General features: G+C 34.3%; 1 protein-coding gene across 2 annotated transcripts in view; it reads left to right on the top strand.

Annotated features, from left to right (window-relative positions):
* Positions 1-27,226, top strand: part of Zcchc7 (zinc finger CCHC-type containing 7) — a 220,823-nt gene that overhangs the window by 158,251 nt on the left and 35,346 nt on the right. For both annotated transcript variants that reach the window (XM_020158174.2, XM_020158175.2), the window contains exons 3-5: positions 17,075-17,118; positions 18,229-18,354; positions 19,257-19,427. In XM_020158174.2, coding sequence (XP_020013763.1) covers positions 17,075-17,118; positions 18,229-18,354; positions 19,257-19,427 — 341 coding nt within the window. The remainder of the gene's footprint in view (positions 1-17,074; positions 17,119-18,228; positions 18,355-19,256; positions 19,428-27,226) is intronic.

Below are 27,226 nucleotides of genomic sequence, written 5' to 3'. Positions count from 1 at the left end.
GACCCAACAATCCCACTACTGGGTATATATCCAAAGGAAATGAAGTCTGTATGTCAAAGTGATACCTGCACACTCATGTTCGTTGCAGTTCTATTCACAATAATAATAATAATCAACGAAGGTGTTCATTGATAGATGACTGAACTTTTTAAAATGTGCTATAAATATATATTACAGAATATCATTTGGCCATAAAAATGAAATCCTGTCATTTGCAGCCAATATGGATGGAATTGCAGGACATTATGTTATGTGAAATAAATTAAACACAGACAGATAATGCATTTTTTAACTCGTACATGCAAGCTAAAAAAAGTTGATTTGGAAGGATAGAGGTTGGATAACATTACCAAAATATAGGTAGATGGGGAAAATAAGTTCTGGTGTTCCAGTTCTAGTACACAGTAGGGTGATTGGCTTCCAGCAATTTAATATATATATCAAAATAACTAGACGAGAACATTTCAGAGATTTTCAACACAAAAAAATTATAATTATTCTAAATTGGTCTTGCACGTATAGACATGTGTTGAGTTATCAGACTGTACCCCATATATATTTATAACACTTATCACTTAAAAATGTCGGGCTAGCAGAGTGACTCGAGTGGTAGAGTGCCTGCTTAGTGAACATGAACCCTGAATTCAAACTCTGTTTAAATTTTACTTAGAAAATTTAAGCAAAAATTCCTTTAATAGGGTTTTTGTTGCTGAGAAAATCATACTGGAACTAGAGGCAAAATGCATCTTATTCTTGGTTTAAAGAATGGCCCTTCTTGCTTATAGGCAATATATAGTAGTTTTAATATGTTAGTATGTATAAAACATATTGACAGCACAATAATTTTTCTGTTTCATAGAATTCAGAGATAATTTTGGAGAAGTAAAGATAAGTATTCATTGTGTACCCACCATATCCTAAAATTTGTATTCATTATTTTTATAAGTTGTGTTTAACTATATCTTAATTTCAAGGGGGGAGGAAACAAATTTTAAATTAAGTTTTCCTTGTTTTCATCCTTCACCCTAGATTTCCAATATCTAGTTCCAACTATAGCCTAGCCAAGTACTCCCATTGCTTGAAAACAAAGAACTTTAAAATAGAAAGTGGACTCCTCCTTTTGTCCCTCCTCCCTCTAATTTTTTATTTTGAAATGAATAATGGAGGAAAGTTTAACAGGACTCTCATTTAGTTGACCCCTTCTTTTCTTCCTGGTACCCCATTACTACTTTTAATTATTTGATTTAATTTGAAAATATTCCTGAGTTACCCTTCTTTTTTGTAAGAAAAATGAGGATGTAGTTTGGTTACAAATATCTCAACTAGATTATAGTAGCAACAGTGATACTAGAGAAAAAATTCTTACAAAAATTTTCAGAATTTTTAAGTTTATTTAACTGAAAAGGACAGCTGATTTGTGGTTGAATTTTCCATTGGGAGTGAAAGATTCCACTGTTTCTCTTTACTGTTTAACTTAAGCTGGAGTGAATACTAAGAGAATGGCCCTGTGGCTGAGCTGCTTATTTTTTTTTTAATCTATTCATTTTATACTTTCAGACAGATTTTTCCCCTGGGGTGAAACAAAGGTTAACTGAATTTTCCTCTGTTGTGTACCTGAACGAATCAGCAGTTCGAGAAGGAAATCCCATTGATGGACCAAGAGAGTGACAGGCTCTATTAAAGAATTCCCCCGACTGTGTGGTAGACCAGCCATGCCATGAATTTAACTGTTCCTGTGGTCCCCATACTTGTACCCACCAAAAAGAGAGAGAGAGAGAAAGCGACTTTGTTCTGCAAACGTTGCCTTAAGCTTTGAAAACCATGAGCCATTGAGTTTTGTGAATTCAAGTTAGCAACAGAGGCACAAGACTCTAGGGGAACAATATCTGAAAGGGAGTACACAAAAACAGGTAGAAACTGTTTAACTGGTTTTTTCCTCTGTATATATACATATTTATGTGTGTTTATACACATACCAAAAAAAGTTTACCTTTTTCAGCTTTTATATAGTTAGTCCTAATTATATCTAATCAGTGATGTTTGTTAAATTGATATGAGAAGAGTTTTGTTTGATTTGTACAGCTTTCTGCTCCATAAATGTTTTCTGGATTTAATAGGATATATTATATGTTTTGGGAATGGGAGTAAACACAGTATGAGTTTAAATGGTTAATTAAAAGCGGACCTTTTATTACTTCAGTAGAACCTTTACTTTCAGGACATCTCATGTATTTTGTGTTTTTCCTGCTTAAGGGAAGCTGCTTTAAATATGAAAAGATGGTATATTGAGTTGAGTTAAGCATGCTTAATTCATGTATATTTAACCTCAGGACTTGTGAGACTTCTTGAAAAATCCAGCTTTAAACCCTGCCTACTAGGCCTCAATAGTATATACTGCACAGTGATTATATAAATAGTCATAATCTTTTTCTGAGGTGAAGGTTAGTGTGTATTCCCAGGGGGCATAAATTGTTTACTTTTCTAACACATTTCTGTGTATAAAGTTAAAGTTTAGGTTTTTTAAAATTTTCCTTTGTTATTTGAAGCTTCTGTGATCAAAAGTTTCTTAAGTATATCTAGTGCAGATGGATAGGAGCTTGAAATTTTGAAAGTTACTAGAATTAATAGAGAAAATATTTTATCTGCATATTGAGTGATTGATTTTTGTCTGAGGACTTTAAAGAAGCTGATATTTTTTACTTGGTTCCTAAGGGGAAAAACCAGAAATTTATCTTAGAAATCATGTTACAGCTGGATGTATGCTCAAAATGAGAAATTGAATTCTACAGAGATAAAATGTTTAGTACATAATCACCCAGTGTGTTTGGGTGAACCTACATCTCAATTCATACTCCTTGTACAACACCTTGCCTCTCTTTTAATCCAAGATGATATTTTTAAAATAATTTCTCTCTTACTTTGTTCTGCTACTTTCTGACTTTTTTTTTTTTCCTGTTGTTTACCTCTTCTCCTTCCTCTTATTTTTCTGTATTGGTCCCACTGCGTATATGTTGTATGTTAGAAGCAGGTCTTTTAGGGAGTGGATTTATCTAAATGGTCTACATGGCCTATGATGGGCAACATTGTTTTTGAATGTTACTGATCAAAAACCAAAATTATATTTAGCCTGCTAGTTTTAGCAATCTACAAATAATCAAATAGTGATTAGTTGATGCTTATGTAAATAAAAGATGTGACCAGTGCCTTGGAGAAATACTTTTAAAGATGAATAAAAATAATTGACAACTCTTTTAAAAATCACTTTGTTCTTTAAAATTCATTCATTGACTATTTCTTGAGCACCTACTATGTGCAAGACACCATGCAAGGTGTGAAGATACAGTGGAGAGTGAGATGAATCTAGTTCATGCAACCTAGTGTAATATGCAGTATGATTAGCTACAACTGAAAAAGTTGGGGCATTATTTTTATAAAATCTCAGTCAAGTTCTCTCCAAATAGAAAATCAACATTGCTCCTCAGATACCATTCTTCATATCCATATCAGAATGCAATTCTGTATTAAAAATGGAAAAATTCAATTTGAAACTCCAAGTTATTTTCACATTAGTAATTGTGCTATGTGATAAAAAGGTATTGTAGAGATGAAAAATAATAATTTAGCCATTTTTTATTTCCTGTATCCTTTTTAAATCTCAATTTTTCTGTGGAAAGATCTTAGTGGGAATTTGAGAAGGAACATTTTTTTATGTCTGACATACTTTTTTGAGGTGTTGTACATTAAAATGCACTTTTTTAAAAAAATTGTTTTCCTTTGAACACAAAATTTTATATAGTAACTTTTATTCCCTATACCTTCTTGCTTGCTTTCTGTCAATCTCAACTTGAAGTGAGTAATAATTATCATAAGTGCATTGGTAAATGTTTGTGGTTTGGGATTTAAAGACAATTCAGTCAGGACTGGAGGTTTATATAGTTCAAGGGGTAGAGCACCTGCTTTGCAAGTGCAAAGCCCTAAATTCAAACCCCAGTACCACCATAAATAAAATAAGTAAATAAATATCAATGGCATTTACCACAATTGATAAACACTTCTTCTTCGATGTATTACCTTCAGTTAGTCCAAGGCACACTGATTGACTCATCCTCTCATCAGGTTTTCTGCCATCTCATTTATTGCTCCTTCTAAGTGCTTGCTCCTTCTAAGTGCTTGCTCCTTTTCTCATCTTTCTCTGCATTCAGGTGCTCTCACCCAGTCATTATAAATTTTATCTCCATGCCACAGTTGGCATTTATTTTTCCTGTTCAGATCTGTCTCCTAAATTTAAGATTCATGTATCCAATAGCTTATTCCTCATCTTCATTTGAATGTTCTGTACTGTTGAAAATCCAGCCTGTGCAGAACTACATTGTATATCTTTCCTCCATGTGTGTTACTTTTCAGCCTTTAGTTGCTAGTGTCAGAAACTTGGGGATCACTGGATTCCGTTCTTCTTTTACATTCATATCTAATTCATCATCAGACTTTCAGAATATATTAAAAAATCCTCCACTTCTCAGCACATACATTGTTTGACATTGGTCAAAAGTGCTGTCACTTTTTTGACTGGATTATTCCAGTAGCTACTGGTCTTCCTGCTTACCCACTTGCCTTCCCCATTCAGTTTTTATTCTCAGCAGAGTAATACTTTATCAGTCAAATCGTATTGCTCCTTTGCTCACAGTACTCCAGAGACATCCCATTTCACTAACAGTAAAGGCCAAAAGCTATATGTCCTACAAGGTCCTTCAGAACTTTTACCCCTATACTTCTTTGACTGTACCTCTTCTTCATTTGCTCTGTTATACCACCCTAGTTACTCTGTTTTTTAAGCACATCAGGAATATTTCTGCCTTAAACCCCTTGCTTTGGCATTTCCTACTGCCTAGAATGGTCTTACTCAGAAGAGCATGCTCTCATCTCCTGTAAATTTATGCTTAAATGTCAACAAAACCTGCTCTTCACTCTATGTAAAGCTGTAACCTATGCCCAGTATAACCAATTTCTGTTACCCTACTCTGCTTTTCTTTTTTCCAAAATGCTTATGACCCTGTAACAGTCATCATTTATTATGTTTCTTATTTGTTGTTTTTATCTCCTACCAGAATATAAGTTCTGTGAGAGCAGAAGCCTCTGTTTTGTTCACTATAGCTGGATAGTGCTTGTAACATAGGAGTTGTTCATTTGTTGAGGGAATAACCATCATGTCTTACTTTAACGATTAGTGTACTGTCAGGCTCATGTACCCAGTTTTAGTTTGATTTACTTTTTTGAGAATTGGTAAATATTTGTCAAAATTATTATTATATTACTTTTATTCTTTCTTAGGTCTTCCAAAGAACAGAGAAAACTTTACTTTTCCTAATAGAATAAAATTCATTCTGTCTCAGAATTAAATGTATGGGTCCATTGAGCACTTTTATAAATCTAAGATACATCATGAGATTGGGGGAATATTTTGCCATTTTTAAAACATTTTAATATTTCATCATCTTTTTTTTTTTTTCTTTTTTGTGGTACTGGGGTTTGAACTCCAGGCCTACACCTTGAGCCACTCCACCAACCCTTTTTTGTGATGAGTTATTTTTCGAGATAGGGTCTCACGAACTATTTTCCTGGGCTTGCTTCAAACCACAAACCTTCTCATCTCTGCCTCCTGAGTAGCTATCATTATAGGTGTGAGCCACTGGTACCCAGCTATCATCATCCTAAGAATAATTTCATCAGTACTTACCCATTATTTCCAGCTATGCTTAAAAACAAAACAAAAAAAATGGTAACAAAACAGATGAATGATGAAATTGCCTACATACAAGGTTGACATAGTTGTGAAGTTGTCGCTTTTGTAATCAGTTTTCTTACTGTGTTGCCCGAAATATTGCATGGTTTTTCAAGAATGTATAAAAGGATGTCTGGAAACCCTGTCTTTATAAACTTTTCTTGCTTTCATTGAACAAAGTTAAGAATTTGGAATATTATATTTCCACACAAAATGGCAAAAAGAAAACTTAGCAAAAGATATTTTCTCAGTCATTAGATGAATCAGAATCTGAATTCAAAGAGACAGGTAATAATATCTGTACTCTTAATGATGGCATGAATTGATCTGGTAAGTAATTTTAAAAGCATGATTTTCTCAAACTCAAGAACTGATGAGTGAATAATATATTTCTAAGTAGGAAATGAAAGTGGGAGTACTCTTACCTAGTTAGTCATTCAACACACAGTTCATCACACAATAATTATGACAAGAATCTGTACCATCATGCTTTGATACAAAGGATATGTAGCTGTATTGTTTCATATTTCATTACATTTGCGCACCAAAATTTGATTGATATGGTTGTATCAAGTGCACAAGTGCTGAAGGCAGTTATATTTGCAAGGATAATTAGAAGAAAATGGAATGTGCAAAGATTAAAAATAATTTTGGATTGTTCTGATTGCTGTTTATTAATCTAAAAGTGAAAATGTTTTATAGTTGTGCAGCAAAGAAGGGATATATTTGAAATCTCTTGATAGTATTTGTAAAATGGATATGATCAAAGTCCATATGACAATTGATTAGCAGTTGTATTGTGGGATGTTGCCCATTTCAATGATACTTAGCTTCAAAATAAGACTATATAGATTAATTTTTTTAGTTTTGTTGTGTTTAAATTCTTAATTCTTTTCATTTCCTTTTATTTGTTTTTTCTTTTAATGAGGTGCTAGGATAGAATCCAGGGCCTTGTGCACATCAAGCAAGTACTCAACTCTGCCACTGAGATATGTCACAAACCAATTTCTGATAAAACTGGTTTTCATTTATTGTTTTATTCTATAAATTTTTTATGATATGACTTATAAAAGGGCCCATTGGACCCAGATGACTAATGGTGAAAACTTTGCCCTAGTGTAATGCATCATGCATAAAATGAAAAGACACTGCAGATAAGACTAAAACATGGCCTTTTGCACAGATGCAGTGCTGATAGCTGGCATGGTACTAAGGAGATTTTTCAGGCCAAATAAATGAAACAACTACACTACTATTACCTTCAGAAAAGTTACAATGTTATATTAAAATATTGTATAGAAGTGAAACAGCACCAGGCAGGCACTGTACCACTGGAACCATGAGCCCAGCCCTTTTTGCTTTGGTTATTTCTCAGATAGGTTCTCGCATTTATGACCAGGCTGGCCTAGACCCCGGTCCTCCTACTTTATATGATTCTCCTACTTTATATGATTCTCCTACTTATGCTTCTCATGCAGCTGGAATATAGGCACACTACCCTCAGTTGTAATTCTTTGAAATGGGGTCTGTTGAAGTTTCACCGGGATCCTCCCAGTCTCTGCCTCCCAAATAGCTAGGATTACAGTGTTGAGTCATCACACCTGGCTTAAATTTTTAAACAAGGAATTTTAAAATCAGGATTTCTTAATGAAGTGACTTGTTCATGGAATCCTTGGAGCATAAGGAATGGAGCATGAGAGATAACTATGTCTGTCTCTTTCACTTGAGGGAACGACAAAGGCTTTTATATTATTGATAACTTTGCAAGAGTGCTTCATAACCCTGTGCTAAGCACCTGTATTTATTTCCTCTTTCTTCTTCCTCCTCTACCTCTAAAAAAAGAAAAGTCAAATCTCCATTTATCTTTTACACATATTTTTAAAATGTAAGTTGTTTCTGTTATATTTAATACGATTTAAAATAAAATGAATATTTTGGTACTTTGAAGTTCTTCTGTTAAATTTTTATTTAAATTATTGCCAGTTTTATAGTACTAAATTGTAGTTACTAAAAGGGTTTGTGCCCAGTGTTATAATCAAAAACTATAAATATGAGGGGAAAAAAAGGACAGAAAAGAAGAGCAGTTTGAGAAGAATGCAAGTGAATAAAGTGGCATAACTCTCACGGGATTTGAATGTGGCATTGTGTATATTTTCAAAAGTTTCCGTTAAAATAACAGATGCTGCTGATGAAGTTGGGAATAGTAACTTCATTTTTGGCTGGTTCAGTTGCTTATTAGAAGTGAGAGAATCCCAGAGGGGAATGTGGTATAGTAGAGTTAGCTCAGGAAAGGATATGGCATAAATATGTGGCAGCTTTGTCTTTGATGTTTAATCTATAGACACTTTTAGGTACAGGCATAATTATATATAAATGTGTAGAGTTACCTTACATTTTATGTAGACCCTGTGTGTGTCTGCCATGATTTATTATTCAGTAGAGGTGACTTTGTTTTAAAAGTTCTTCTTAGTTCTTTAAGTTGTATACTACAAAATTCTAATTTTTTCATAACAGTAGAAAACTGTCTTGCTGAATATCCAATGATAATCATCTAAATTATCTGTTGGGCTTATGTGCCCCACTTCAGAAGAATGCACATATACATAGGATTATGTTTTTTCTTTTTTTGAATTTCAAAAAATGAAAGATACATGGCTGATAAAAATATAGATAATAGTCTCAAGTCTGTAGAGAGTTTTGGTATAGAGAAGGAAATTTTTAAAAAACCAAAAAACAGTTTGCCATACTGGGGTCTTCTTGGCCTTGTGCTTGCTAGGCAGGTGCTCTACCACTTCAGCCACACCCCCAGCCTCTTTTGCTTTAGTTATTTTTCAAATAGGGTCTCACCTTAATGCCCAGGCCAGCCTGAACCATGCTCCTATTTATGCTTCCCACAATAGCTGGAATGACAGGCCCAGGCTGCCATACCCAACTCTTGGTTGAGATGGGATCTTGCAAACTATTTCCTTGGGCTGCCTCAAACCATAATCCTCCAATGTCTATCTCCTGAGTATGAGTATTTATTAATATACCCTTTTATAAGTGCCCACTAGCCTAAAAAATATGTATAAGGTACTTTTGAACTATAATTGAGAGAGAAGATACTTCTACCAGAGGGAAATCAAAAAGAGATAGAAATATTATTTCATTCATTAATTAGACATTAGTAACTCTGTTAATCAAACAATCATGCTTTGATGTTTGAAAGATACAAAAATAGAAATAACATAGTTAAAGTCTAGGGTGTTATGAAGTTGTAAGTGTTAATCTCTGCTTTTGAAGAAGTAACATGTAAGACTTTACTGGAGGTGGTTGGGAATTTGAAGGCCAAGTCATGATACCAGGTGAGTGAATAGGGAGTGGATTCAGGGGTCCAGAGAATACAATTTAGACATTGCTGCAGAGAGTAGCAGGGCAGGGGGGAAATTATTAGTCATAACTGGAACATTGGGATGAGGAAGGTGAAACGAGAACTAGGTAAAGACTAAATCATGAAAAACATTGTATGGCATACTGTTTCACATTTGCCCTATAGGCAGCAAAGAACTGTTCAGAAAGAATGTATTCATATTTCTGCTTTGTGATAATAGAGACAGTCAGATGTTATTTTAATCACCTGCTTGAGAAATTAAGTTACCCTGGGCTAAACTAATGGCATTGAGACTATTTTGGATAGGGAATTTATAGGATTTGATGAAAATATATGAAAATTGAAAGGAACAACTTGAAGTTTCTGATTTGATAAACAAAATATAATGCAAATCATTAAGGCAGGCAATACAAGGAAGATAATTAGGTGGGTTTGTTTGTTTTGTTTTTAAGACTTAAGGAATGAAGAGAAAACAAATAATTCAGTTTTAGTGATTATGAGTTTGAATTGCCTGTGGGATGTCCATTTCAGATGTCCCATAGCTCTGGAACTTAAGAAAAGACCTGGCCTAGAGAAACAAATTCCATAGTTCCCATTATGGACATATATGACATAAACTGGGAGAAAGAATGTAGAATGAGGAGAATGGCAAGGAACAGAGCATACCAAGTTAATTAATGAGAGAAGGGAGTTCAAAGGAAGGCAAGAACTAGAAAGGCATTCTGTTATATCACCCAAGAGAACTATAAATGATTTACATAGGAAAAGTGAGAAAAGTACTGCATATTTTCATTATCAGCTTTGACCATTAAGTCTTAACAGATATTCAGAATTTATAATCGTGGAGATGGGATTGGGCCCGGTGGAAAACTAGCCGATGACAGTGATAATGTTGGAAATCGAGGGAATAACAAGAACAAGCACAAAGTTAGAAAAGCATTACAAGTGGTAATTGCAGAACCTTTTAGTTTTAAGTTATTAGGAATGTAAAAAGGGAGGGCAGGAAATAAGTTTTATGCTGTTACTTTATTACTGTAACTGCCCCAAGTTTAACCTCAAGTTATCTGGTAGGAGAGTTATTCATGACCTTTTTTCAGCTTTGTTTTCTTGACCATTTCACTGTTTTAGCTGAGGCTGGAGGATTAAGAATTCAGGCTTAGCCTGGGGTACATTATGGAACAGGGGTTTGTTTGTTTAAAAAAAAAATTTAAACTTGATGTTAATTAAATCATCTCGTTTTTTGGCTATACTGGGGTTTAACCTCACAGTTTCATATTGGCTAGGCAGACCCTCTACTGTTTGAGCCACGCCTCCATCCCTCATCCTTATATTTTTAAAAAGTCAATTATCATGGTCATTTACTTAACAAAAAAATACTTTCTAGGTTCTTTAGCCCAAAGACAGCACACACTAATGCTACAATATGGTAAATTTCTTGAAGGTAATACCCTAAGTCATCTTTCTGTTTCAGTAGTGTTTTTTACATGAAAAATATTCAGAAAAGGTTTGTTGCCAATTAACTTGACCTATGTTAAATAAAAACATTAACTTCATAGAAAGTTGCATTTGCATTCTCAGATAACTAGCAGTTGTAACAATAATAACTTCGTGAATATTCAAGCCTATTGTTATGTTAAAAAATCATAGATTTATACCTTTTGATGAAACTTAATGAATTTTACAATTTTTGTTGTGACTAATTAGGATATCTAGAAAATGTAAGGCATCTCTGGCTTCTTTAGAAGACATCTCTAGCACCACAACTAGGTATGCTGAATTATTGAGTCCTTCTGTATTCTTTGACTAGCTTCTACCTTCTCTCAAATTGTCCTAAGAGGTGATGATAAGCAGCTCTGTAAATAAGCGTAGCTGCTCCTTCAGCAAAGGAATGATCTCCAATAACTAGTATCTCCAACATATCAGAATGTAGGCAGACTGAGAACTTTTAAAAACAACGCAAAAAGTGCTAATCTAGTTATTCACCTTATGGAATGCAGATGCATACCAGTTTTCTTCCCACTATCAAAACCATACAAACATTAAGAGAAAATGGAATCAACATCCCTAATGAACACAGGTACAAAATTCTTAATAAGATACCAGGAAATTGAATCCTGCAAAATACTTTTTAAAGATACTACATCTTAACCAAGTGTAGTTAAGCCTAAAATACAAAGTTGATTTAAAACTTGAAAATGAACCACTGTTACTCACCTTATTAACAGAATGAAAGAGAGAAGAACCATGATACCATCTCAATCAGTACAGAAAAGGCATTAGATGAAATTTACTACCCATTCATATTAAAAACTAGCAAATTAGGAATAGAAAGAAATTTCCTTAACCTGCTGTGAAAAATCCATGGCAAACATCTTCAGTTGTGAAAGACTGGATATATTTTTTCTACCAAGATTGGGACCACACACAGATTATCTGCCGTTCCCATTTACATTCAGTATCATACTGGAGATCTTGTATAATGCCATGAAATAAGAAAAAGAAATAAAAGACAAACAAATTGGAAAGGAAGAAGTAAAACTGACTTTAGTTATAGGTGATATGAACATGTAGGTAGAAAATTGACAGACACATACCAAAAAAATTTCCAAAACTAGGTGAATTTAGCAAATTGTGTAATGGGAGGTAAGTAAAAAGAAATCAATTGTATTATAACTAAATTGTTGATAAAGCATTGCCATGAAAAATGAAAGAAGACAAAAATAAATGAACAGATATTTCATCTTCTTTTGTTGGAACATTCAGACTGTTAAAACATCTTTTCCACCTGATCTGTAAATTCAGTTCAGTACCACTCAGAATCCCAGCAGGCTTGCTTTATGTATGTATGTATGGTATGTATGTATGTATGTATTTTGGTACTGGGGTTTAAACTCGGGACTTTGCTCTTGCTAGGAAGGGACTCTGCAACTTGAGCCATGTCTACAGTTCTTTTGCTGTTTGTTTGTTTGTTTTGGGGTTTTCTTTTTCTTTTTTTTAGCAAAGTTGAATTGAAGACTTTTTCTTTTACAGTTTATATTTTCTGGGGTACTGGGTTTGAACTCAGGGCCTCACACTTGCTATACAGGTGCTCTACCACTTGAGCCAGCCCTGTTTTGTATTAGCTTTTTCAAGATTGGGTTTTGTGACCTTTTTGCCTTGGGCTGGCTTTGAACCATGACCTCCTGTTGTGTGCCTCCTGAGTAGCTAGGATCACAGGCCGATTACTCTGGTTATTTTTGAAATAGGGTCCTGCTTTTTGTCCAGACTGACCTGGACTTCAGTCCTCCTATTTATGCTTCCTGTAGAAGCTAGGGTGACAGGTATGTGCCACTACACCCAGCTATAGATTGTCATGAGGTTTCAAGTGCCTTTTGTCTAGTCTGGCCTTAACCATGATCTTCCCCATCGCCACCTCCTGAGTAGCTAGGATTGAAAGCATAAGCCATTGGTACCTAGCAGACTTTTTTTTTTCTTTTTTTTTTAGAAATTGGCATGTTTATTCTTCAGTTTATGTACTTGCCTAAAATAGGCAAAGTAATCTTGTAAAACAACAGAGCAGTCAGTAGTAGCCTTATACTGCATGATATCAGTATTTTTAATAATCACTTATAATACCATATAACGGTAGACATATAGCTCAGTGGTACTTCTAGAAACTGACCCACATGTGCATAGTCAGCTGATTTCAGGAAAGTTGCTAAAAGAAGAAAATGGATAATCATTTAACTTAACAAATGGTGCTGGAACAACTGTCTGTGCATAATGGGAAAAAATGGGTAATAGACCTAAATATAAAAAAGCTAAAACTATATCTGCTGAAACTATTTCAGACTGTGGGGAGGGGAGATAAAAGAGAATTATGGAGGGGGTGAACTCAAGTATGATATATTCGATATATTGTAAGAACTTTGTAAATGCCACAATATACACCCATCCAGCACAATAATTAAAAAAAAAAAAGCTAAAACTAAAATTTGTAGAAGGAAACAGAGAATGTTTGTAACCATGCATAGACAGATATCTTTAGACAAAAAATGTAAACTATAAAAGAAAAAGTTGTCAATTTGACTTCATTAAAATTTAAAACTTGTGTTCTTTGAGTTATAATTTAAAATAAATGAAAAGGCATGTCACAGCTGGGAAGAAAGTATTTGCAAATCACATGTCTGATAAAAGACTTATATCCAGAATTTATAAAGAACTCTTAGCATTTAATTAAAAAATACCCAAGTAAAAAAGGGAAAGAACAACTAATTTTTAAAATAGGCAACAAATTTGAACAGATAGTTTTAAAAAGAAGAGATACGAGTATCAAATAAATGAAAAGATGATCAGTATAATTCATCCTCAGAAAAATGTCCATTAAAATCCACTGTAAAATTACTTCATATCTATTCTAAGGCTACATTTAAAACATTGACAGTTCCATGTATTAGAGATTACCAAACTGCTGGAATCCTCATTCATTGTAGATTAGAACATAAAATGGCACATCCATTTCAGAAAAGTTTGCCCGTTTCTTAAAATGGTTGAGATAAAGATATGCTTGCAATACCCAACAATCCTGATCTTAGATATTTTATTTATTTATAATTGTCAAAAACTCTATTAGTAAAAAACTAAACAAATTGTTATATCCACGAAATAGAATTTTGCTCTGCAATTAAAAAAAAGGAACGACAACAGTATGGATGAATCTCAAAAATACTCAGTGAAAGAAGTCAAATAAAATGGTACCTTAAGTAAGGTCTTAGAACAGGCATGTATTGCGACAAAAAGTGAATCAGTGGTTTCCTGGGGTCTAGGAATTGATTGCAGATATACACATTGTAACATTTGGGGTAATAGAAATGTTCTATGTTTGAGTGGCTACACAAGTGTACACATTTGTCAAAATGCATCATACCTGTATTTTAACATGGGTACGTTTTATTATATGTAAATTATGCCTCAGTAGTTTCCTCTGTGCCCCAGCCTTCTGTGACTTTTTTTCCCTTTCTCCCTTTTAAATTTAGATATTATTTAATCTAAATTTACCATAGCCTTTCTCTTACTCCTTGCTTCTCCCTTCATTTGTTTCCTTGTCTTCTATTAGATTATAAGCTCTGTTCTTCTTTGTTTACCCTCTAGCCCATTGCTCATTAAAATCTTTTGGTAGGTGTTTGTTAAACTGAGTTCAGTGTAAAGAAAGAATTATTAACTATATCTTTGGTCACAATTCTGAAGTCATATTTCACCATGCCATATTTCACCAAATCAAAGACTATAAAGCAGCTAAGAATTTATTATATGCATCCTTAGACAGTCTTAATTTTACACTTCTGACAGTCCTATTTTATACTCCGTAGTATTGGATGGTAGATACATGGAAAATGAGTGCCCCTGTGCCCTATGGGAAGTTGTATTTAAGGCAAGGCCCTGTGTGCTGATTGCCATGGACTGGAACATTTAGGTAAATAGGATTGACAATGTATTTGATTCCAGCAATGAAAGAAAATCACAAAAATTTAGTGGTGGAAGGTACCATGGATGTCATTTCACCCAATCCATTACTATATAGATCCAGAGAGGATAAGTAGCCTGCCCAACACCATACCACACACCCAAATTAGAGGCAGAGTTAAGACTAGAAGCCACATTTCTACCAAGTCCCATACCCAGAATTTAATGAAGTAGAGAATTGAATATGGGTAGAAGTTCTAATGAATTTTCCTACACAAGGCTTCTCTTAGGTTGTGGTTTAGAGTTTAGACATGAAAGGGATAAATAAAAAAGGAAGGTTAGGCCACTCATGGTGGTGCATGCCTATAATCCCAGTTGCTCAGGAGGTGAAGGTAGGAGGATCTCAGTCTGAGGCCAAGGCCACCCCCAAGTAAGACCCTGTCTAAAAATCAAAAATGACTAGGAATGTGGCTTAAGTGGTAACACTTGCCTACTAAGCATAGGGCCCTGAGTTCAATGCCCAGCACTATACCAGAAATAAATAAATAAAATAAAAAGAAGAAGCTGTCATTACCAGGATCAAGCCACAATTTGGAACATGGGAAGGGCCAAGAGTTGGCTTATTTGTTCCTAATTATGTCTATCTATAATTGAAACCTGTTGATGAATTTTTTCCTGTATGACTTTTTGAGTAGTTAGTATATAAACTAGAATATTGTTGAATTCCACAGAATCTCAAAAACAGCTAAATGTAATCCATCTCCTTTCAGACCCCTTTTCACTATTCTGTATTCATGGGTATACATACAAGGGGTTGGGAGTAGTCACAGTTGCTATTTTGCATTTTGTTGCCTTTGTATTCATTTTTAAGAGCAGTATTAAGTCAGTTTTGTAATTAAAATGATTTCTTCAAGTGGCCATTTTGAATTTTAATAATGAAGGACATTGAGATATAAAAAGCAGGTTTAAATGTTACAGTAAAGCATGCTGTTTACCTGGATCTTTTGAATGAAAGAATAATCAAATGGTGGTAAAGGAAGAATAGAAACTACTGTTGTTTAATGTATTCTATACTCTCAGCACATGATGCAGCCTCCAAATTTCACAAAGAAAATAATCAGCACAGCATCTCTGCTTTCCTATGGATTGGCCTTTTTGTAAAGCAGCCTCATAGTTTTCTTGGTAAAAGTATTTTATTTTAAAATGTATTTCTAGACACTTAACTCCTGGTAGGCCTGGGCAAATGGAGATTACTTCATGTCTCTTCAAAATTCCTTTCAAAGAAATGAGTCAGGCTTCATTTGTATTTTTCAGATAGAGGAAAGTAGTAAGGTAGGAGGGAAGAGAAAATCTTAACTTTGCTTTGGGGTGGGGAGGGAGAGGAAAAAACTCTTTCAGTCCTTTGTTGACAACTTAGCATCTGTGTAAGTCATAGGACCTTTCCTCCTTGGCCATGGAAGGACCCAAGAAGTAGCAGCTGGTTGCAGGCTTGTAAAGGGGCGGTGCAAACAGAAGACAGCAGTACAGAAAAGTGGTTTTTTTCCCTCATGTAGGTTTTATAGTTTTATTTCTAGATGGTTTCTGGATGTTTGACCTTCTTTTTTTGCTCATTTATTTCACTATTTTTTTTATGTTATAAAGTACACTATAAAATTACTAACACTAATAATAAACTAGTGTTCTAAGTCCAGTTTTTTAAAATGTTAAAATGAAAGTTACCTTAAATGAAAAAGTAGTGGACACCGTTCATGGATGCTGTGTCCAACTTAGGTCTGAATTAGGAATGCATGAGTTAACTGACAAGGGACAGAATAACGGGAGAAAAGATGCAGGTTTTTCACACTGCAGCGAGCACTTGCTGAAGAGTTTAGAGATCTATAGTGGTAAAGATGTATATTCCAACTTTTAAAAGGAGGTACCTAGGAAGACAAAAGGACAGAAGATTCTGCAAACACTTGTTTATACTTTTTTTAATGGGGCTGGCAGGGGAAAGAGTGTTCCAGTGCCCAGGAGCAGGAAACTTAGAGCCAGTGGATGTGTTATGACACCTGCCTCTCAGTAAAGCTCTGCTTTGGCCAGATAAGGAAGTGCAGATAGTACTTTTTTTTTTTTCTGTGTCTGCTGTTGCGTGTTTGGTTCCTTCACTCTTTTTTTGGGGAGGGGGGATATAATTTAATTTCTTTCAAAACATTTTCACATATCATTTGATTCTCATAGGACTTTTTTGGTGGACAGGGAAAATACTATTAGCTCCATTTCACAGGTGTGGAAAACGAGGCTCAGAGAGGTTAACTATTTGTTGGCTACACAACTAATAAGGAAGTTAAGAGTTTTAAGGTAGGATATAGCTCAGCAGTAGAGTGGTTACCTAGCATGCACAAGGCCATGGGTCTGAGTCTGATCCTCAGCACCATAAATAACAATATTTAAGAGTTGCATAAGAGTTTCAGGTATTTAAAGTATTTTTTTGTTTTGTTTTGTAGGAGAACATGATGTAAATTGGTTCATCAGTGACAAAGATATTGAGGTAAAATCAAATTTTACTTAAAATTCTGAATAATAAATTGATACTTTCCTTTGATTCATAGATTCTCTTTGTTTCATTGCAATACCTTTGGGAAAGTAATAAAACTTTAAATAGAAGTGGTCTGGATGGCTTAGAAGATAAAGTTTGATTTTAGTACAAATTTGGCTGATTAATAGCCATAATGATTTCGTCCCCTTTCCTATTCTGTTTCTTCTCTGCCTTGCTGAGTCCTATTAGCCATATGGCCTGGTTCCACTAAAAGATCAGCACCGGAAATGACTGCTTCTTCAGTGTAAGGAAATGGTTAGTCTATATTTAGGATGTTGCAGGTGTTTGTCTTTGTCAATTATTAGATGCTAAAAAAGAGAGTAATTTTATAACTTGGTAGAAATTTTAAGACATAACTAAATTAGAGATAGTTACTTAGCCCTTTCAGCAGAATAACAAGTAAATGATGAAGCCTTTCCTGCCTTAGCCTACCAAGTGTTGAGCTTTAAAGATGAAATTCTACCAAACAAGATAAAAGCATGCTTGGGAATTTAGATATCCATATGATATGCTTTGCTTATATTCCCTTGCAGGTATTAGAATTTTGCTAGAAAAGAGCTAGAATTGGATTACTATATCCAGTAACAGAAAATTATCTTACTCCCTTTTAGAAATTATAATCCAGTTTTATAGACAGTTACAATAATCTCGTGCTCTCTCTCATTCAAAAATATATGGTGGGCATTTAGATATAGAAGACTGCACTTACTGTGTTTGACTCTGGGTGATGACACAATGTCTGAATCAGTAACCCTGTTAGACCTGAACACTAATAGGAGATAGAAGAGTGGGAATCATGTGAACAAGTATAAAAAGAGTAAAACTATCTTTATGCTACCCCCTTTTGTGACTTTCTTTTGGTTTTTAAGAAAATGAAAGAGCCTGAAATTCTCTGTTGGATTTGAAATTAAACATTATCTAACTGTTTAATTTACTTGCCTTTTCATTGTATTGGGACTAACTTAAAGTTTGAGGTTGATAGCTTAAAAACAGAAGAGTAGAAGGTTTTTATTAAATAGAGTGAGATGATTTTTTTACTTGTCAATTTTTTTCCACTCTTAGGCCAGGATAGGTAATAACAGATCACCTGGAAGATGGGCCCGCCGATACTATTCAACCAACAAAAACGTCACCTGTAGAAACTGTGGCAAATGTGGACATTTGTCAAAAAACTGCCCCTTACCACAAGTACGTGAAACATGAAATGCTTCTCTCCACGTTGGTAAAATGAAAATCCCAGGTTTGGAATCCCTATAACCATAGAATTCAAATCTTTTTTATAAATGTATGTTAGATTTCATGTAGCTTGTGAGCCTGGCATGGAGAAAGAATAATAAACATCAGAAAAACTTGGAATCAGGTCCAGCTTCCCATTACTACTTGTGTGACCTTAGGCAGATCATTTCATGCTCCATGCCTCACTTTTCTCGTCTGTAAAGTGAGAAGACTCAATACAGTGATTCTTGAGACCCTTTCACTTCTAAACCTCCTACAGTATGGCACTGCTTGTTTCATTGTGGGATAATTATAATTATAGTCATTTATAAATGTTTATTGATGTTAATTACATTAAGTAAGTATATCTACTTTTGGAACAACACAGAATTAAAGCTCTTAGTTATTCTCTGACATATATTAACCCTAGACACACATTCCTTCCACTTCCTACTTAATTCTCTCTTCCAAATGACGTGTCTTTTAAAGTTCATGTTTCTTCTTTGCGTTTGCTTCCCAAAAAACACAGCCTGTCCTGTATCTGTTCTCTTATGACTTAGGTTCCAGATGCCATTATCATCCTCTCATCTTAGTCACCTTTGTTTTGTGAATAGTCATATAAGATGAGACAAAAGAAATAAATACCCGCTGATAGTACATTCAGACTAAGCCTTTGTGGCAACCACAACAAATACATAGCTTATGTTAATGCTTTGAATTCAGACATTTTGTTTAATTTTACAGTTGAGTTCAAGATTGGAACTTTATTGGGTCTCAAAATAACTTTGTATAGGATTATATAGAAAAGGAAATGTTCATCTTCCAAATTTGAGACTGAAGTGTTTTGCTAACGATATCTTCTGTTTGCTTCATAGAAAGTCCGACCTTGCTGCCTCTGCTCTGAGAGAGGACACCTCCAATATGCCTGTCCAGCCCGCTTTTGCTTAGACTGTTTTTTGCCCATGTCTTCTACTCACAGATGTCTTGAAAGATCTTCCTGGAGAAAACAATGTGATCGATGTGATATGATAGGCCACTATGCTGATGTAAGTATCTGCCATATAACTAATTTGTCAGGGTTTGGGGACAATGTGCCACTTTGTAACTATCAGTCAACTTACCTAAAGAACACTTACTTTGAATAAAATGATAGTCATATCCCCCCACTGAACGTGTGAAAAAGCAGAGCTGTAAATCTTAGGATGGTGATGCTGCTGAATTGTTGAGGCAGCATCAGCAAATGCTGATTTGCTTGTCATGTCAAGGTTGATATTAAAGAGGTATGCAACAAATAACATGTAAAATTTATGTACACATATGTGCACGTTTAAATGAGAATACATGTACTTTTAGCAGTTTTTTGTAAATACCTATGTGAAGACTGTTTTGATGTTACTTGTTGATGGCAACATCAAAGCAGTCCTCACATAGATTTAAAAAAAGAGAGAGAGAGAGAGAGAGCTGACAAAACAAGCATATTTAAAGTATAGAGTGACTTGTCCTTGCTGGTAAGTAAAATAGTCTTAGACAAGAAGGACAAGCCACACAATACTTTAAATATGCTTATTAGCTCTTTTTTTAGATTTAAAAAGTAAAAGCAAGCCAGGCATGTTGACACAATGTAATCCCAGCACTTAGGTGGGAGGATCTCAAGTTCAAGGCCAGTGTAGGCTACATAGCAAGACCCTATCTCAAAAAATTAAAAATAAAAACAAAAGTAATTTAGAGGTCATTTCAGTTACTTGCAGCACATTAAAAATGTTATATTGGACATTATTTGCATTGTAGTGTGGATGTTTATAGACTGAGGGGCCATTTCTAGTCACAACAGGACTGTTGAAGTGAATAGATACAGATTTGATATGGATAGAATGTACACTTTTTTACATTCATTTTACTTCTAACTTCTAATGAATGTCTCATTAAGGATCTGTCATTTTAGCTCTTAATTGCATCCCTTCCTGCATAGTAGCATATGTTTTTTTGCATTAACAGCTAATCAGTGCATAGTCATTTTTTGTACTTATACCAAGGTGCCAATACTAATTGGTTTAAGGGACATTTATGAAAGGTTTAGCTCTCACTTTGTTTTTTCAAGCATTGCTTATTTACTCTGAAAATTCATGAAAATCTTTTTCCTTTAATAGGTACTTCTCAAAGACTTGGTTTGAAAAGCACAAACATTTTTCTAATTTTGTTTATATTGAAGTTTACCTCTTACCTCAAAATATTAATAGGGCTTTCACTGAAATGAATTTCAAATTAAAACAACTTAAGATAATGAGTATTTGGTGTACGTGTTTTCTAATGTAAATCATATAATTATTAATTGTAATTCTATCAATAAATTTATATTTAGGTTAATAACCATAGTTTTTGAACCATGGTACAGTAAACATGTTTTGTAAATGTGATTGCATGTATCTTCCTGTATGTAAGAATGTTATGATAGGATCAGACTATAAATGGAATTGTAAAATTGAAAAATATGCCCATTTTTGTTTGGACAGGTATTTTCAAATTGCAGGCTGGCAGAGTAGCTCAAGTGGTAGAGTGCTTGCCTGGCAAGCATGAGACCCTGAGTTCGAGACCCTGAGTTCAAGCCCCTGTGCTGCCAAAAAAAATTTTTTTAAGTATTTTCAAATTGCTCTTTCAAAAAATTATATTAATATATCCATTTAGCAGTGTCTAGAGAAATGAACACTACCCTCCTCAATGCTAACCATTATAATCTTTAGATTTTTGGCTAATCACATAAAGAGAAAATGATACCCGATTGTGCTTAATCTGTGTTTCTTAGACCACTACTGAGGTAGAATATGATCAATTAAGTTGAATGTGATTCTCAAAACTAAGTATAAAAATAGGAATTGTCATTTTATTCCAAAGTACTTTAAACTTATTTTTCAATATTTACCAAGTCTTAAAAGAGATAAATCAAAAGTGTTGTCTTAGTTCTCTATTATTGCTTTCTTTATTAAGTTGTCAATTATAATTTCGAAAATTATATGTGGTTTGGCAATTATACTTCATGGCATTTGTTTTTACTCTGTTGTTCCAAAGAGCCGCAAATATGTTCTTAATTGCATTTGCTAACAGAAAGGGGAAAGACAGTATCATAAGCAGTTTTTTGAAATAAGAAACTGTAGTACAGAGCAATTGAAAATTACTTATAAAAGGTTATACAATCAATTATGAGTTAAATCTTAACCTATTTTACTTGATTTCTTAATTTGGCCTTCTAATACATGTTAAATTCAGTGAATATAAATTTTTTTAGGTAGACTTAGGCTCTGACCCTCTTCAGACAAGGCAGTGCCCTTGTAATAAAACAACTAATTAGTCCTCCAGGCACCATGGCTCCTGCCTGTAATCCTAGCTGCTCAGGAGGTAGAGATAGAGAAGATTGCTGTTCTGGGCCAGACTGGGCAAGAAGTTCACAAGACACTATCTCAACCAATAGCTGAGGGTGTCAGCACATCCCTACATTCCCAGCTACCTGAGACGTATAAAGAGGAGGATCTTAGTTCAGGTCAGCTGGGTACAAGCAGGAGATCCTATGGAAAAATGATGGAAGCAAAATAAAACCTGATAAATCATACTCAAATCCTTGCTATATTGGAAGTAACCCATTGGCTCATTACTTGTATAAAAAGTATTTGGATGAAATTCCAGTTTTACAATGTAAAGAATAGAAATATGGCCCAAAACCTAAGTTAGCCCATGCCATTATTGCTTTCCAATGTCAAGAATCTAGAATGTAGAAAGAATTACAATTCTGAATCTGCCCTAGATTTTCTTTTCATGACAGTAGCTTTTAAATATACAAAGAATTCAGGCTGTAATCCTAGCTATTTGGGAGACAGAGATAGGAGAATCATGGTTCGAAGCCAGGCATTGTGGTTCACATTCGTAATACCAGCAACTCAGGAGGTAGAAATAGGAGGGTTGCAGTCTGAAGCCAACCAATGCAAAAGTACAAGATCCTATCAGAAAAAAAATAAAAGCAAAAGGACTGATGATGTCGCCCAGGTGGTTGAGTGCTTATGAGTAAGACCCTGTGTTCAGTACCCAGTACTATCTAAAATTAAGTAAACAAATAAATGTACAGAGAATTCTGAAGTTTAGTTTGCACACAGAGCCCCACGCTAAGCAATAGCTCATAAATACTTTGCTATGTGTAATAGTGATTAGTTCTAAACATGTCCAGTGTTCCACCATCCAAAAAAACTTTCTACATTTGTTTACTTACCAAGAATTTGTGCTTGCCTACTACACGCCAGGCAGTATTCTGAGTAGTAGAAGAAGAAACTAAGTGGGGCTAAGGTCCTTAGAGTCACCAGTAAGACCTGGCTTTTTGACTCCTGTAGTAATCCTTGTTGCTTACTTGGTCGCCTCACTTTTCCTTGAAACACAAAACATGCTCTTATCTGTACCTTTTGTCACTCTTCCCCTAATTTTCCACAATATCTTAACTCCCTCATCTTTCTATGTCAAAATGTTCCCTTCTTTTTAGGCCTTGTGGCACCTAATTAAAATAGAAAATTTCCACATCTTCAGCCTTCCCAGTCCTTTCTGCTTTTTGCCTATACTTATATCTTACATTGAATTTACTTTTCTAGCTATTCTAATTAGAATGTAAGCTCCGTGTCTGTTTTCAGACGTGTTTACCACATTATTTTCAACTTCTAAGACAGTGCCTCACACAGATAGCAGCTGAATAGGATTATTGAATAATTATTTAATGAATGAATTAAGAATGATAGATCCCACCCACCACCTGCTCAGAATGTTCTGAGGGTTGGTGACACACATGAGCATAGAGGCTGAGATAATCTCAGCTCCACCCATAAGAGGTAGACATTTCTAGTTATATTTAAAATTAAGTTTCAACAGGCTTGCCACAAACCAGAATTCTTTGTTTTACCAAAGTAAAAGGAAGTTTCTAAGGCAAAGGAAATTCCTTTTCTTTTTTCTCTCCCATGATCTTTAGTAATCAACTCTTAATTTTTTAAAACCATCTAATTTTTATGAAATAACTTTCTTAAATATCTCCATTTTAAGTGAGTACTATAGATATTTTTACAATCCTGTGTTTTGAGCCTATAAATTACCAGCTTTCATATGGAAAAATCTTATCTGTAGCCATGAGGGGAAATAGACTATGTCATCTTTAAGTGGGTTAAAGGACAAATTCAAGAAAAGACAAGATTAAGATTTAGATAGCCTTTTATAATTCAGATAATCATGGACAAACTAATTTTCCTGTTGAATTGATTTGAAGTCACGATCTACTTAGTGAAAATCTCAAGATGAGAAAAAATAAGTAAAAATTAAAATGTAGTAACTGCCCCTCCCCACTTTAAAACAGTTTTCTTGTTTTGAAAGTGCCACAAAATAATTTGGGTGGATAAGAGTTCAAATGCTAAGAAAGTAAGGGGATAATTTTGAGAATAAAACATGAACTCAAAAAAAAAATGAAAATATGAGAATTACATCACTATAATAGATTGATAGGCACCTTAGGTGAATGCAGAGTTCTGCTTACAGCTGAGCATCACACTTCCCTTGGGAATAAAGAGAAAAATCAGTCTTGCATTGGATAAACTTTGTTCCCCTCACTTTTCACATTTTGTTATTTAACCATAATGTTGGAACAAGGGGGTATGGCTGGGATTGTTTGATACATTTCATTAGAGGTAGTTATCAGATTCATAATATGGTTATTCAGCTGAGAGACTAGAATACCCCTAAGAAAGTTAAGTAGATATCCGTGCTTAGATGTTTCTTTCTATCCTCCTGATAGATTTGAATAAAACTCATGATAATGTTAGTGAAAATTGCATAAGTGCTCATTGTTCAAGTTCAGATTGTAAATCCCCAAATCATGAAGTAATAATTCATTGGAACTGTTTCCCCAAGTCACTTAATAAATGACTATCTGAAACTTTTGTGGTTATGTAACTTTATATAAATAAGTTCTGCATTTTAAACTAAAGATGTATGATTTTAGCACATTTAAAGTTTGAAGAAGAAACCAGCCCTTCTTTGAAATTCTACTGAATGGTTGCATTTTTTAATCATCTCTAACCTAAAGAATTCCCCCATTCTCCCAACTCTCCCTATACTGTGTACCTCATTGCTTAGAATTAGTCACTAGCAGTGAACCCAGTAGCTTACTAGCAGGTTTGTTTTTTTGGTTTTGATTTGTTTTTTTAATAGAAACTGTGTTAGGATTAAATTTGTAAAGGATAGAAATAGTTCCCTTCCACTAAACCCTTAATTACCACCAAAGAAGGGAAAGCTCATCCCCTTTTAGTCTTCCTGTACAGATTTATACACTTTCAAAATTAAAGGGTAAATAAACTTTAATTTTTCATTGAGAATATTAGGGTACTTAGGTATGGATTTGTTCTTCATTGCAGTCACATCTGCTAAGACATCAGAGTCTGATACAGAAGAAGGTCACTAGGAATTTTGTTAAGCTTCAAACTCCTACTCTTCGCCCTTTTTTTAGATTTAGTTATAAAGGTTTATGTAAACTTGAATTCTACCTTTAGATTCTCAAAATAAAGACAAATTCTGAGCTGTGAAATTAAGGAAGTCAAGTTCTCATTAACACTATAAGGCTAAATACTGCAGCCTCCCTGAACTTTATAGATCTCATACAGTTTCAGTTTAGCAGTGTGTGATCGTGGTTTGTTGCATAGACTTCTGCTGATTGTTTCCTTGATAGAAGTAATAATAAAAATAGTAATTCAGATGTTCAAGAAACTCAAGTAAATTAGACAGTAAAATATTAAGCTAATTGGCCTCTTTGTTAAATAATACTAAAATGAATATCCTTTTAGTTACATATATTAATGGGAAAGCATACATCCTAAGATCTCTAATCATTGTAGTCAGATAGTTTTGGATATATAGGAAGACATGACTCAGAAAAAAATTTTTCTGTTTTATTTTGTGTGTGGGGTGGGGGGGATGTGGTTTTGTTTGTTTGTTTTGCACTGGGAATCACATCTGGCACCTTGTGCCTACTAAGCAAGCACTCTGTCACTGAGCTGCATCCTAGTCCAGTAACTCAGTTTTCCAGTTCATCTACTGTTACCCTAATCTTTTATTATTTTTTTCCTTTATCCTGTGATCTTTTTAGGCCGGACTCAATTCTGAAATAAGCTATGCACTATCTCAACATTAAACCCTTCTCTCTAACCTGTCTTCTTGCTCCCACTATCTTCCCTGCTTTAGAAATGCTTATTGGGGACTTTTATCCTGATATATTTATTAGACTCTGGAGCAACAGGAATGGTCTTTGGCTTTGGTGTTGGGAGGGTGGGGAGGGTTGTTCTGTTTTTTGTTTTTACATTGCCAGGGATCAAACCCAGGGTCTTCAGCATGCAAGGCAAATACACTACCACTGAGCTATACCTCTACCCTGGGAGTAGGTAACAACTTCCAGTGGGATAAAACATCCCTACTTTGTAGATCTCTGTAACTATAACTCTTTCCCTGTTCCCCAGAAACAACCCAAAACATTATTGTGCCTAAACTTTTCTATGTATGAATTTATCAGAGACCTATAGAATCCTTAGCAGTACCACCCCAGGTCCCAATACTGACTAGATTCATATAAGCCAACAGGCTTTTAGACATATGAAGAATTAATAAATCAAAAAAGAAAGCAGATGACCTTAAATAAACTCACCATAGGAAATAGAAAACTTGAAAAATCCTAACTCATTCTTCATAGATGATAAAAGGAAATTCTGATCAAGACTTCACACCCAATATAGGGGAGGAGAGCTACCTGTAGATTAGATTTAACTACCAAGTTTTTTTGGTTTTAGTTGTTGTTGTTGTTTATCCAAACATGCTCTGAACAAAATTAAAGCCAGCCTGGGCTACATAGTGAGAACCCTGCTCAAAAAAAGCAAAAACACAATTAAATGACAAACCACAATTTGGGAAAGATCTTTTTATAATATATGTGATAGAATAATTATGTGTAATAAATAAAAATGATACCCAGTATTAGGGATGATACAAAGTTTTTTATAATAATGAAAATTTAAAACTCCAAATATTCAACAGTTGGCATGCCTTATAATGTATCCATGAGTTTTATCCCACCATTTAAAAAATTACATTGAAATACTGAAATATAAAGCTACTAGTACATTAGATGAAATGCACAAATTGCAAAACAGTGTATTATGTGTGATTCTATTTCTGTTTTATTTATTATCATGCCTTGATTTTCTGAATTACTATTTTTACTTTTTATAGTGCTGCTTTGAACTCTGGGCTTCATGCTTGCTAGGCAGGTGCTCTACCACTTGAGCCACTCCACCAGCCCTGCCTTGATTTTAAATGGGGTGTTTATGATAAATAAAAGGACTTTAATACAGTTAACTAAAGTGAATTAAGATTGCTTTTGGTGGTTTCAAACAATTTGCTCTACTAGGCATTTGTCATTTATGATGGACTTTGTATAATTAGTTTATTAATAAGTTCTAATCTTTTAGTTTAAAATTAGTTTACCTAGAGTGTATCTTTTGTGGATCTAGTTTAAAACTTCTCACTACCTACTAGTAGTAGTAGGGCTTAAGGAGGCAATGTAGTATAGAACCTTTGATATTTAGTTTACAAATATTCAGTATTGGCACTTAGAATTTCACTGTCCTTTGGGCAGTACAAAGGGCTCGTGACTGTTACAATTGTGTGGTACCATTGACATAAGATTTTATTGTTGTTCAAGGGAGAATTGTTTTTTAAGAAATGGAGATTCAGTAGCTATCCTTACCTCAACTAGCAAAAACACTTTGTCTCTTGTATTAATTGCTTT

Source organism: Castor canadensis, chromosome 13 (genome assembly GCF_047511655.1).
Source record: "Castor canadensis chromosome 13, mCasCan1.hap1v2, whole genome shotgun sequence".
NCBI classification, from domain to species: Eukaryota; Metazoa; Chordata; class Mammalia; order Rodentia; family Castoridae; genus Castor; species Castor canadensis.
Note: the sequence above shows the minus strand (reverse complement) of the source record. Positions and strands in the feature narration are given on the sequence as shown.